Source organism: Glycine soja, chromosome 15, assembly GCF_004193775.1.
Source record: "Glycine soja cultivar W05 chromosome 15, ASM419377v2, whole genome shotgun sequence".
In the NCBI taxonomy this organism is placed as follows: Eukaryota; Viridiplantae; Streptophyta; class Magnoliopsida; order Fabales; family Fabaceae; genus Glycine; species Glycine soja.
The window spans coordinates 33,836,228-33,850,246 of NC_041016.1; the positions used below are offsets into that span (position 1 = coordinate 33,836,228).

Genomic DNA, 14,019 nt, shown 5'->3' on the forward strand with positions numbered 1-14,019 from the left:
AATTGAAATTCTAGATTTTTAGTTGTTTAAAATTCTGTTTTAAAATTCCAAAATTTTAAATTCTTCATAAAAAGCATCAAAACAATGAATTCTAAATTACAGAAATTCAAATTCTCTTTTCCTTAGTTAAAATTCTCTATCCAAACACACTGTAAAAGAAAATCACAAACCATAATGGAGTCAAGTACAACTAATCTTATTGCAATCTCAAGCGCTTTCATCTTGTTTATATGTTTGGTATATGTTTTTAATGAAATAATAATTATTTATAATTTGGTATAAAGTTTTAATATATGCCATAATAATAACAAAGTGAAGGTTATACAAAATAATAATCATGTAGAGTCAACATATTTGGTAAAAATGAAGTTAAAATGATCTTCAAAACATTTTTACACTCATTTTTAAAACCAAGAAAGAAGATTTTGTGGATTTGATTTTTAGTTTTAAAAAATAAACATTTTTCATATTTGACACTTTTTATTATCGTCGTTGCTATCACCACGACTACCAACATTGTTACCACTACCACCATCATCATCAACATTGTTATCACCCCCATTATCACATTCGTCATTGCCACCACCATCGTCACTGTCACCACCTCCATCTCTACCACCATCATTGCCACCGACAATAACATTACACCACCACCACCACCACCACCACCGTTGCAAACATTGTCACTATCACCACCACTACCAACAATACCACCTTCATCACCATCCCCACCACCAACGTCACCGCAACCCTAACCACCCCCACTTACTATCACTACCATCACCAATAATACCACCAACATTTCAATTACCACCATTGCTAATACCACTTCTATAACCGTTGCTACCACCAACACTAGCACAACCATTGGCTGCCACTAACACCATGCTGTCATTGCTAGTTTGCCACTACCATTGGCATTGCCACCATGACCAATGCCACCTCCGCCACCACTATTGTTGCCACTATTGCTACTCCTACTACCACCACAACCACTATTGATATATCTACTGTCGCCGCCACTACAAACATCATTACCATCACCATTATTGTCATCATCACACAAACATTCTTAAACTAATTTGAATACAATATGAAACTTTCAAAATGAATTTATTTTAAATTAATCATACTAAAAACTGGTTTAAAATGTTTTTAAACTAAAACTAAATTCTAGTTGTTATTGTTAAAAAATTTAAAACTCAACTAAAAGCCACACCAAACAAAACTAAAATTTTGAAACTGGTTTATTTGAAGCCTTTCAGTATAGATTGCCTTCGAATCACTCAAGAATACGTCCAAAAGTTAAAACAAAAACTCAAGTGAAAAAGAATCCCTTTATGGTAAAGTACCATTTCATCTCATGTACATAACTATGTTTTCTCAAAGCTATAAAAGTATACCAAGCAGGAACCTACCTATGTTTTCTCAAATTGTATAAAAGTAGCTATAAAAGTAACTAGCAAATAATTAGACGCTATTTGTCATAAAATACAAGATATACCAATTCTGATGTAGAATAAAATAATTTTTTTGGGGTAGAGGGATAATAATAGCACCTAATATCTGAATAGTTATTATGAGTAATTTCTTCCAAAAAAAAAAAGCATGTATGAGTAATTGATGTACAATTACAACCGCTGTAGTGTGTATAATGCACAAGCCATGCAAATCTGGGAAGATCAAGTTTCTTTGCTCAGTGCCCTCCTGGGTTCCTATTCCATGACAAATAAGAGGGATCTCCAAGTTGCCTAAAGAAAGAGAGCAATTATATTAGGAGCTAATAATATTCAAAATTGCCGTTGTGCATGGCTGTTGATGTATATGAATCATGGACAAACAATAAACTACTATACAATTTGAATGGATATAAGGTTGAATTTACTAGGAATATATAATTGAATAGAAACGACAAAACATGCATATGTACAACAAAAACTATGCCAAACTCATTATATTTTGGATTTTGCTATTTATATATACAAGTTTCTAGTAAGAAAATATTTCTTTACTAATTTCTAACCTAAATGAATGAAGTAATGCATAGTTTTATTTTTTTCCATACCCTAGTAGTTCGGGCAGCAAATAATACCATTTTCTATTTCTTTCTTCCATCTTAATATGCCAGAGAAGAAAACTCAAATCAATCAGTATTAAATATACAACTAATTTGCAATACACTTGACATTCAATTAACTCAAGAAATATGTAGCTTCTAATCATAATTGACTAATGGGATGCTAATCAATACTATTTTGCAAGTAAAACGTCAAGGAATGGGAGAACTTAAGTTCAATTAGTTAATGCGTGCAAAAAGTGAGTGTACTCAACACCATTTATGATCAAATAGCTAAGCAAAAAAATAGGAAAATTCATCAAGGTATGCCATGAACAGCCTGTATTTAAAAGGGACTTGCATGTAGAAAGCAGTAGGGGATCTTTTTACCTTGGCTTGACAAGATATACGATGGTAAAGGCCATTGACAAAAAGAAGCTCAGTCCTCCAACAGTGAGATAAGCAATGCCAAGGAAGTCATTCTTTCCACCGAGAAAGCTAGTAGTTGACAGAACAAGCTTCTTCTTGCCATTAAAACTGTATGTGTTGTAGTTATTATGCAAATTCACGTTTATGACATCGCCTTTCTCCAGATCCACCTCAATCTTTCCATACAACTTCCTAAAAGTTGGCAAAGCAGCAGTTCGCATCCAAACAATAAGATCCTCTTGCTCACTCAACTGTTCCATAAACATTCAAAAAGTGAGCAACTTATCTCATTGACACAAGCAAATATAGAATGCCTAGACAATCACAAGATGAAACATGAACAATGGAATATGTTGGAAATCATAAAAATGAAAGAAAAAGCAACGAGGAACATAAATGAATACAAAAAAATGGTTTCCAACTGATTGATCAATGTCAGGATTAGCCTCAGCACAAGTAACACAAATTACCGAATCGCACATGGTGCAGAATGGACTATTTACATGAAGTATATTTCAAGGGCTTTTAATTTAAAATAAGCAGTAAAATATTACAGAGGATAGCCATTTCACTGCACAACTCAAGATGCCTTTTTGTTCACTAGCTGATTCATCATTTGTTAATTCAAAGTCAGGAATGAATATAAAATCAAAGGTTTCAAAACTTGGAGCAGAAAACTCATTCATACCAAAAGGTGCCAAGAGTTACGGTATCATTCCCACTCTCTACTTTGATCATAACTGGAAATTCAACAACTGTATTACATTTGGACAAATGATATGCCAATTATTTTCTACTGCTACCATTTCAGTAAGGACTAAACTAGGAATTCTGTATACAGAAAAGGTAAAGGACAAAAAATTGATCCTCAGGGCAATAAAAAGATACTAATGTTATTTCTCAATTATATATATATATATATATATATATATATATATATATATATATATATATATATATATATATATATATATATATATATACTTTTACACTTTTGATATTAAGAAAATATATATTATTTTTCCTTCCAAAACTTTCCCTGCCTTTGGATTGATTAGCTTAGTTTCAGTTTCAGTTTCAGCCAGTTAAATGCAAGTCAAATAGAAATTTAACCATAGTTCCATTCCAAACTTTATCATACGCATGATAACTATACCGGTAATTTATGTTTATAAAATAGAAAAGTGGTTTAGAACTCAATTTTTAGTAAAAGAAAAAAAGGATCAAAATAATACAAAACCTATGTGCACAGTATGTATACCAATCATTAGGGTTCCTGAAGTAATTAAATAACAGCTAATAACAACAACATTAATAAATTATAATGAACCAAAAATTGCAAGCAAAAAAAGTGACTCAATGTAGACTGCAGCACATAGCAAAACAACCTCTATTTACTGTTCTGAACTCTATGAAGAAAGAGAATTAATATAGTTTATAGATGCTTATTTCAATCAAAGTATGAGTTCATGTAAAGACTTACTGGTATACTTTCATTGAGGCTACCACCGCCTATTATAGAACCATTCTGGAAATTTTTAGGAAAAACGTCACTTCCAAATTTGTGGTCCCTGTCACTCTTCCATGAGATGTCTTTCTTGTTCACTGTCAAATTCTTGCTGTTGCGTGAGAAGCTGTATGTATCATTGAACAAGCTCCAAGCTATAAGACCACAAGGTAAAATTGCCTTTCCATTTGCATTATTTTCAGGCTCACAACCACTTACTGAGTTTGCTTTTCCAGAATCCCTCAGCTGTTCATCGTTTCGGCTTTTAACATACCTAAATTACAAAAGATGAACATATTTATAACAATACAAACAATTATATAAAGTGAATTATATGCATTAGATTCCTCTATTGACCAACCAAGCTTCTAGACAGAATTATTGAAGGAACCAGTCAGTCGAAGACATTGAAGTGATAGACTACTTATACATATATATTTTTTAAAAAGGAAAACTGTTCAGAATATAAGATGAATGCATGAAAAGTAAAGTACATAACTTCAAATCACTGTCTCTTAAAACTTCATCCCATATTCCCATACAAATAGATCACTTTTATCTCTGATGCAATTCCCTAAACTTCTTAAAGTTAAAAACAGAACCATAGCTACAACTCCGAAAAGTTATATTTATAATTTATTAAAATATTTTGTCATTGTACATGAAAGCTTTTAAATGAACTTCATGTCAGTTGTCAACTAGTTATTTTTCTACTTTCATTGAAAAACTGTAGCAGACTAGCAGGAAAGCATGAAAGCTAAGCAAAAGTGCAGTTCAACTCAGCATTTGATAGCAACATGTAAAATTGCCCAAAAGAGAAGGGTTGTGTTAGATAGTTGGCAGCCAATAAAAATCATTGTTGAACAATAAATTTCTCAGAGCCCAATGGTGTTGATTGGTCGTTGCCGATACTTATCACTTGAGACCAATTTCCTCATGGCTGGTAAACATGAAATTCAAATCAATTGGATAAAAAGTTGCGTGATTCACGAGAAATAAAAGGAGTATATACCGGCGATGATTCTGGTAAAAGTTGTCAAGCTGGTAGTAAACATAGATAGGGGATTTCATACGCTTGTCCACCTATTATTCACAAGAGTAATGTTTAAGAAAACAAACTATTGTCAAAATTTGAAATCCATAATTCATCAATTATGGGAACAGAGTTAACAGAAAAAATAATGGTTAAGCATCAAAAAGAGAAATCAGTGTCAAGAAAACTTACAGTTAGCTGCCTGTTGCATTGCTTTTCTCCAGGAGTCTGAATGTATGCCACCTTGTCTGTCACATTTGACGGTATGCAGCGCAAGTCGTACCGATCGATAATTTCAACAACCTGATTGATAGATAGATAATAAACAAAAAATTAAGTCAGCACTATTTATGATATAAAGAACAGGTAACCAAAATTCGGAAAGTACAGCAGTCAAGCATACATCATGCGAAGCAATTAATGAAGCAACTCCAATGGGAATGAACACAATGGTGACAATCAAGAATGCTGAAATAACCTGCAGTGAAAGCAATACACCAATTTAAATAATGACTTCTAAAAATATGAAGAGAATCACTGACAACATATCCTAACAGGAAGATTTACCGCTCTTGGTGTGAGAATAGGTTTGCATGCTGGAAGTTCTTGTTGTGTAAACTTTGAGTCTGAAAGGCAAAGCAACGTCAAAAATTAGAAACAACAAGGGACACAAACACAATTGTTGATGAATCAAAACTTGCTGTCTAACTTCAGAAAAAAAGAAAAAAACAGAAAACCTCCGTACCTAGCTAACCAATAAATATCCATGTCAAAAGCATTTCCTTAACTCGAAAAAGCATAATAAAAACCAATCAAAGGTGGGTAGTATCTACTTTAAGTCTTTAACAAAGTCTTATTGCTGTGTAAACTAAATCTGAAAGCCTTTTTTTGTTTCAAAGTTAGAAACATCAAAGGAAACAAACACAATTGTTGCTGAATCAAAACATTCTGTCAAACTTAAAAGAAAAAACAAAAAAAAAAACTCCTCAACTAGCTCAATAATAAATAGCAATGCCAAAAGCATTTCCTTACACAACACCAACTAATAAAGAAAAACAAAGTCTAAATTCTTGAAATACAGCTTCAAAAAGGGTCTTAAAAGAAAAAGATCAACCCCCTTTAAGAAACAAACCTCAACAAAACCATTAACCCTTCCCAACCCAACATGCACTTACCAAAAGCAAAAATTCACGTGGCAAACACATGAAAATCACCAAAAACAAAAATGGAAAGCCAAAAACAAATGACAAGATAAGAGAATTATTACACTTGGGTCTCTTGCTTTGTCTCCTGGTAGCATTGGAATCATTGGATCCAGCACCCCCAGCGTTGGACGTAGACATGGCCAAAGAACCAATCCAATTCAATCAAAAACTAAACCTTTTCGGAAAACCTCCAATTCCCAGAAGAGAATTCAGACCAAAGAAGAACAAATCAACAAATGAAGATTGAAATTAGAGAGAGAGAGAGAGAGAGAAAAGGTGGATATAATCGTAGAAGAAGAGTGGGCGGGTTACCAGTTGGGTCGGTGGCTCTGGGAATTGACTTTTATTGTAGAAAGGAAAGAAGGAGGAGGGTTCAATTGGCGGGGGCGGCCGGTGACCCTTTCTCTCTCTCCCTCTTCAAAGAAAGAACAGAGAGAGAGAGTAGCAAAGACCAGTCAAACAAATGCAAATACAAATCACACGATTGAATTCAACTGCTTATGTTATGGGCTATGTCAAATTATTATTTTTTTCTTCTTCTGTTTTTTGTCTTTTATTCTCTAATTTTGGTTTTTCAAACGTTCCAGAATGCAGACAGCGGACCTGACTGAAAGTTCAATGCCATATCATATGAAAATTACAAATTGAGAAATGCTGCAAACACATTTTTATAATATATTTTTTTAATATATTATTTCTTATTAATTATAAGCAATTTTGTGAAAACTGATCTGAGATAGTGCGTCAGTCAATATATTAATGATCAAATGAGTCATTAATTAGTTTGATTTGATATAATATATTTTAAAATTTTTAATATATATATATATATATATATATATAAAATAATTTAATCCATTCTCCAAATTTATTATTATCATTAAACAGTGGCTACAAGAATGGATATGGTGAACTAATTAGTAAATTTATTGTGTTACTAATGTCATATTCAAGCCTCAACTATAATTGCTTTGTATAGCACCAACTACAATTGCGTCAACTACAAATAAAAATAATAAAATATTAAAAAATATTTTCAATTTACTTTGATTTTTTTTTAAAGACACTTATATCATTTATTCCTTCAAATAGACATCGACAATACATAGAGAATATGTCACAAAATCTTGAAGACTAGCGTAAAATTCCAAAGGCCCTGACTAATGAATGGGCAACTGGATTTGCTTCCCTTCTCTTCTAAGAAAAACACAACTTTGTAATCTGGTGTAGATTTTAACAAAGTGATAATCTCTCTATGCTCTGAGTTGTCTCATTGCCCTTTATTAATAGAATTTACTACTCTTTGACAGTCAACTTCAAGAAGCACTCTTTGATGACCCCGACTTTGCAACCTAGAAATGGCTCCAGCCAAGGCAATGGCTTCCCCCCTCACGCACCAGGGGATTGAAATTTTGAGCTTTGGTTCGGGCTTCCACAAAACTGTTAGAATTTATGTCTCATGTGAGAGACATGTGACTTATGTAGGGACTAATAAGTAAATAATTAATGATTAAGGACTAAATTGTAATTGGGCTTAATAGGAGAAGTTTCTAGGGTTAACTGCTACTTGATGAGAGTAGTGGTTATAAAAGGGGGTTAATACCCACTAACGTGAAATAAGGTCCCCTTCCTGACCAGAAAAGTGTTCTCTCTCATTCATAGTCATCACGAATGGAGAGAGGCAGAAAAGAAAGGCTAAAGGAAGTGAAATCTTATTTCTCTCATTTTCCAAGGAGATCAAAGTGCACCGGAGAGAAGTTCCTATGGAGAAAGGTACACAAAACATTATCTATTATTTATTGATTATTTGTAAGAATCATAGGTTTCAAAATCCTGTTATTTCCTATAATTGATAGTCTAGGAAACCCCTTAAGAATTTTTACATGGGTATAAATTTATGATTCTCCAAGAATGATTTAATTTCTCTTAATTATACATGAACCCTGATTATGAAATTTAGGGATAATTTAATTTCTTTCAATTATGTATGAACCCTAATTATGAAATTTAGGGATAATTCAATTTCTCTCAATTATGCATAAATCCTAATTATGAAATTTAGGAATTTTATTTTCTGTTGCATGTATTGTTTTATTGGCAATATTTTTATTATTGTTGAATACCAATTTTTGGAGAAAGATTATTTGAAAACTTATGATTATGGGAGAGAAAGTTGCACGGCATGTATATATTAAATTTGGAGAAAGTTTTTACTTCTAATGGTGAAAGAAAGGAAGCGTGCCTAAACGTAAATATTCAATTTCAATTTTGAAAAGCTGCCCAGGTAAGTTTGTAGGAAGAATATGAAATTTTGGAAATTGTTATTTGCAACCTTATGTTTGTTATTTCCAATCCCACTTGATCTTTTTTTTTCCAAAAAATTATTGTTGAGCGTGATTAAAGAATTGAAAATTTATGTTCTGTAATTAAATTAATGTGAATGTTTTGCAATTATTGGTAGCAGTAAATATATGTATATGCTACATATTTGCTTGAACGTGTTAGAATGTAAAAACACAAATAAATGCAAATATTATTTTATGGTCTGGAATGAAATTAATAGAATGGCTATGAATTGTTAATAGTAATAAGTATGTCTAGGCCATACATATTTGGTTGTAATTAAATGTATGTTGAATTTGTTAGTCACCAAAGTGGCCAAATTTGTAAGGTTATTTAATTCTAAATTAATGATTATTTCAATTATACTTGGTTGGAATTAAATGTATGTTGAATTTGTTAGTCACCAAAGTGGCCAAATTTGTAAGGTTATTTAATTCCAAATTAATGATTATTTCAATTATACTTGGTTGGAATTAAATGTATGTTGAATTTGTTAGTCGCCAAAGTGGCCAAATTTGTAAGGTTATTTAATTCCAAATTAATGATTATTTCAATTATACTTGGTTGGAATTAAATGTATGTTGAATTTGTTAGTCACCAAAGTGGCCAAATTTGTAAGGTTATTTAATTCCAAAATTAATGATTATTTTGATTACTCATAGAATAATGGATGCTAAATTATATGGTTATTGATTTATGGGTAATTGAAATTCATTGTTATAAGGCATTTATGAATCGCCCAAATGTTGATTAGTTGTTCTTATAATTAATGAATATAATTGTAGGCGATTTGTATGTATCATTAGTTTTATTTATATGTCCAAAGGAAATAGATACTACTAATTGGTGCATATTTAATTGCCAAATAATATTAAAATTTTATTAGCATCATTATGTTTGTATGTTGTGTGTTGATGTATCACCCAAAGGAGAACATCAATATACATTGACTGTTATCTGAATGAATCATATGTATGACATGTATTTTATGTCTCAAAACACTTATGTGAATTTTATTATGTAATACATGTTTTGAATCCATTGGATTCTTATGTATCATCTGAGCCAATTTTAATGGGCATAACTTCTCTGACTGAAATGAGCAAGTCCAATTTCACCTCGGTGTTTTGGATCATGATCTTGCTATGTTGGAAGAGAAGTTTGTTACTATTATTGATGTTAGTAGCAATGAAGAGAAAGTTCATTATAAAACTTGGGAAAGATCTAACAGACTCAACCTAATGTTGATGAGAATGACTGTTGCAGACAGTATTAAGACAACTTTCTCTAAAATCGAAAATACTAAAAAGTTTATGTGATTAGTGGGAGAGCGCTCTCAAACAGCTGATAAGTCTGTTGCTGGGACATTAATGAGTACATTGACCACCATGAAGTTTGATGGTTCACGTACTATGTATGAACATGTCATTGAGATGACAAACATTGCAGCAAGACTTAAGACCTTGGGAATATAATGGCTGTGAATGAGAACTTTCTTGTTCAGTTTATTCTAAACTCATTATCGTCTGAGTTTGGCCTGCTCTAAATGAACTATAATACCATGAAAGATAAATGGAATGTGCATGAATTGCACAATATGTTAGTTCAGGAAGAAACGAGGCTTAAGAATCAAGGAAGTCACTTAGTCCATTATGTTAGCCACCAAGGGAATCAAGGAGCTTGAAAAGAAATTTATGAAGAAGCATGATAAAGGCAAATGGTTATTAAAGAACAATGACGAGTCTTTGCAAATCTAGAAGAAAGGTATTAAAGGACAATAATTGTCAATTTTGTGAAATTAAGATATTTCAAAAAAAAAAAAGGATTGCCTAAAGTGTAAGTCTTGATTTGAAAAGAATGGTGAGCTTAATGCTCATGTATGTTTTGAATCAAACTTAACTGTAGTTTTCCATGATACATGATGGATTAATTCTGGATGTATGACTCATGTTTCTAACATTATGTAGAGATTCCTTACCATGCAAACCATAAGCCCAAATGAGAAGTTTGCTTTTCATGGGGAATGGAGTGAAAGCTCCAGTGGAAACAGTTGAGACTTGTTGTTTAAAACTCGACACTAGACTTCGTTTAGATTTATTGGAAACTCCTTATGTACCTAGTTTATCTAGGAATTTAGTTTCGTTATCTAAACTTGATGTTACTGCATACTCTTTTAATTTTGGTAATGGATGTTTCAATTTATTTAAGCATAATCATCTCATTGGTAATGATATTCTTGTGATGGTTTATATAAATTGGAAATAGTCAGTTTGTATGCTGAAACTGTTTTAACTCTGCATCATAATGTTGGCACTAAATGTAGTTTAGTGAATGAATGATCTACTTTCTTATGGCATAAACGTTTAGGTCACATTTCTAGAGAAAGGATGGAAAGATTAATAAAGAATGAAATTCTTCCTTATCTAGATTTTACGGATCTAAATATTTGTGTGGGTTGTATTAAGGGAAAACAAGCAAAACATACAAAGAAAGGAGCTACAAGAAGCACTCAGCTTCTTGAAATTGTGCATACTGATATTTGTGAACCTTTTGATGTTAGTTCTTTCGGAAAGGAATGATACTTTATCACCATTATTGATAATTATTCACATTATGGTTATGTCTACTTATTGCCTGAGATTTCTCAAGCAATGAATGTCTTAGAAATTTACTAGAATGAAGTAAAAAGGCAATTAGACAGAAATGTGAAAATTATTAGATATGATAGAGGTGGTGAGTATTACGGAAGATACGATGAAACTGAGCAACACCTAGGTCCATTTGCTAAGATTCTTCAGAAACGTGACATTTGTGTACAATACACAATGTCCGATACATCACAACAAAATGATCTATCAGAAAGGCACAATAGAACTTTAATGGATGTGATTAGGAGTATGTTAATCAATTTGACTTTACACGTATCTTTGTGGATGTACTCCTTGAAAACTGTCATGTATTTGTTGAATAGGGTTCCTAGTAAGGCAGTTTCAAAGACACCTTTTGAACTGTGGACAAATAGGATACCTAGTATAAGGCACCTGCATGTTTGGGGTTGCCAGACAGAAATAAGGATTTATAATCCGCAAGAAAGAAAATTGGATGTAAGAACAATCATTGGATATTTTATTGGTTATCCAGAAAAGTTAAAAGGGTATATGTTTTATTGTTCTAATCATAGTATGAGAATTGTCAAAAATGGAAATGCAAGGTTAATTGGAAATGATGAAATCAGTGGGAGTACAGTTCCACGAGAAATGGAAATTAAAGAAGTTAGAGTGTAAGTCCTTTTAGCTTATGCCTCTAACAGTAAGGTGATTGCTCCTTCAGTTATTGCTGCAAAATTAATGAAGAGGAGCAACACAATAATGAACCCATGATGCATAATGAACCTATTATGGAAGAACCACAAGAAGTAGCATTAAGGAGGTCTCAAAGAGAAAGAAGACCAGCTATTTCGAGTGACTATGTGGTGTACTTACATGAAACAGAAACAAACTTAAGCATTAATGATAATGATCCAGTTTCGTTTTCACAAGCTATAAGTTGTGATAATTCTGAGAAGTGGTTAAATGCCATGAAAGAAGAGATAAATTCCATGGAACATAATGGTGTTTAGGACCTTGTAGAATTACCAAAGGGTTGTAAGAGAGTTGGTTGTAAGTGGGTCTTCAAGACTAAACGTGACTCTCATGGCAACCTTGAACGTTACAAGGCTAGACTTGTTGCTAAGGAATTTACTCAGAAAGATGACATTGATTATGAAGAGACATTTTACTGGTCTCACGAAAGGATTCCTTCAGGATTATCATGACATTAGTAGCCCATTATGACTTGGAGCTACATCAAATAGATGTGAAAATCGTCTTTCTGAATGGAGATTTAGAAGAGAATGTTTGTATGGACCAACCAATGGGGTTCTCAGTTGAAGGAAATGAACACATGGTGTGCATACTAAAGAAATCAATATACAGTCTTAAAGCAAGCTTCTCGCCAATGGTATTTGAGGTTTAAAGATACCATTATTTCCTTTAGATTTAAGGAAAATATTGTTTATCGGTGTATGTATATGAAGGTCAGTGGGAGTAAGGTTATTTTCTAATTCTGTATATTGATGATATCTTGCTTGCAGCTAACGATCTTGGTCTTCTTCATGAGACTAAGAAATTTCTCTCTATAAACTTTGAAGTGAAAGATATGGGTGAGGTAAGCTATGTGATAGGGATAGAAATATTCCATAATAGATCACAAGGATTGTTAGGCTTATCTCAGAAAGTATATATATCGATAAAGTGCTAGAGAGATTCAAGATGGAAAGGTGTTTAACATCGCCTATTCTAATTTAGAAATGAGACAGAGTTAGTCTCGCACAATGTCCTAGAAATGATATGGAACGAAAACAAATGAAAGTAATTTTGTATGCATCAGTTGTTGTTGCATCTGAGAGCTGAATTTGTAGTATGTTTTGAGGCTACAATTCAGGCTAATTGGCTACGAAACTTTATTTCAGGGCTTGGAATTGTCGATAGTATTGCTAGGCCGCTGAAAATTTATTGTGATAACTCCGCAACAATATTTTTTTGTAAGAACGACAAGTACTCTAAGGGTGCTAAGCATATGAAATTGAGGTACTTTGTCGTGAAGGAAGAAGTTCAGAAACAAAGAGTGTCAATAGAACATATTAGCACAAACCTTATGATAGTTGACCCTTTGAATAAGGGATTATTGCCCAAGACATTATAGAACATGTTGAAAGTATGGGCATTATTGTTATTGATGATCATTAAGTGTAATTTACCTTATGCAATTTTGCTGACACTCTGAGCTCAATTATGATATGTTTCTGATTACCTGTTCTCTATGTTTGCATGCATGTTTGTGTTAGAGTAATGTTAACAGGTTTTGTCTTGAATGAAGACATTATGTTGGACCAATTATGTACTCCTAACTAATGATCATATTAAGGAGAAGACTAATTTGTAGTACATGGAAGGGACTATGTCGATTAGATGATGTACAACCGCCATGACTCGAATTGGTTCCTATTCTTAATCATGAAATTATGATGTACCCAATGTGTAGAACAATTTAGTCAATTTTTAATGCGCATTATGTTAGTTAATCTATTTATTTATTTAGTCCATAATGTTTATTAATGTCACATGAGCCAAGTGGGAGAATGTTAGAATTTATGTCTCATGTGAGAGGCATGTGACTTATGTAGGGACTAATAAGTAAATAATTAATGATTAAGGACTAAATTGTAATTGGGCTTAATAGGAGAAGTTTCTAGGGTTAACTACTACTTGATGAGAGTAGTGGTTATAAAAGGGGGTTAATACCCACTAACGTGAAATAAGGTCCCCTTCCTGACCAGAAAAGTGTTCTCTCTCACTCATAGCCATCACGAACGGAGAGAGGCAGAAAAGAAAGGCCAAAGGAAGTG

General features: G+C 32.6%; 1 protein-coding gene across 2 annotated transcripts; it reads right to left on the reverse strand.

Moving 5' to 3' along the window:
* Positions 1-1,305: 1,305 nt before the first annotated feature.
* LOC114388389 (ALA-interacting subunit 3-like) lies at positions 1,306-6,716 on the reverse strand. Of its 2 annotated transcripts, XM_028348848.1 has the most exons (9): positions 6,543-6,716; positions 6,293-6,418; positions 5,593-5,651; positions 5,429-5,503; positions 5,218-5,328; positions 5,005-5,075; positions 3,969-4,266; positions 2,447-2,736; positions 1,306-1,751 (listed from the first exon to the last, which is right to left on the reverse strand). In XM_028348848.1, exons 2-9 carry the CDS (start codon positions 6,366-6,368, stop codon positions 1,697-1,699), a joined length of 1,035 nt encoding a protein of 344 aa, XP_028204649.1. In that variant the 5' UTR covers positions 6,369-6,418; positions 6,543-6,716; the 3' UTR covers positions 1,306-1,696. The 2 variants fall into 2 exon arrangements, with proteins under 2 accessions (XP_028204649.1, XP_028204648.1); XM_028348847.1 differs by having other exon boundaries at positions 6,293-6,716.
* Positions 6,717-14,019: the final 7,303 nt, after the last annotated feature.

Bases quoted from the DNA above. Each gene is read 5' to 3' on its own strand.
- LOC114388389 (XM_028348848.1), bottom strand. From the start codon at position 6,368: ATGTCTACGTCCAACGCTGGGGGTGCTGGATCCAATGATTCCAATGCT. The intron at 5,329-5,428 runs GTATGCTTGACT...TCTATCAATCAG, and splicing joins CATTAATTGCTTCGCATGAT to GTTGTTGAAATTATCGATCG. The intron at 1,752-2,446 runs GTAAAAAGATCC...CTCTTTCTTTAG, and splicing joins GTATATCTTGTCAAGCCAAG to GCAACTTGGAGATCCCTCTT.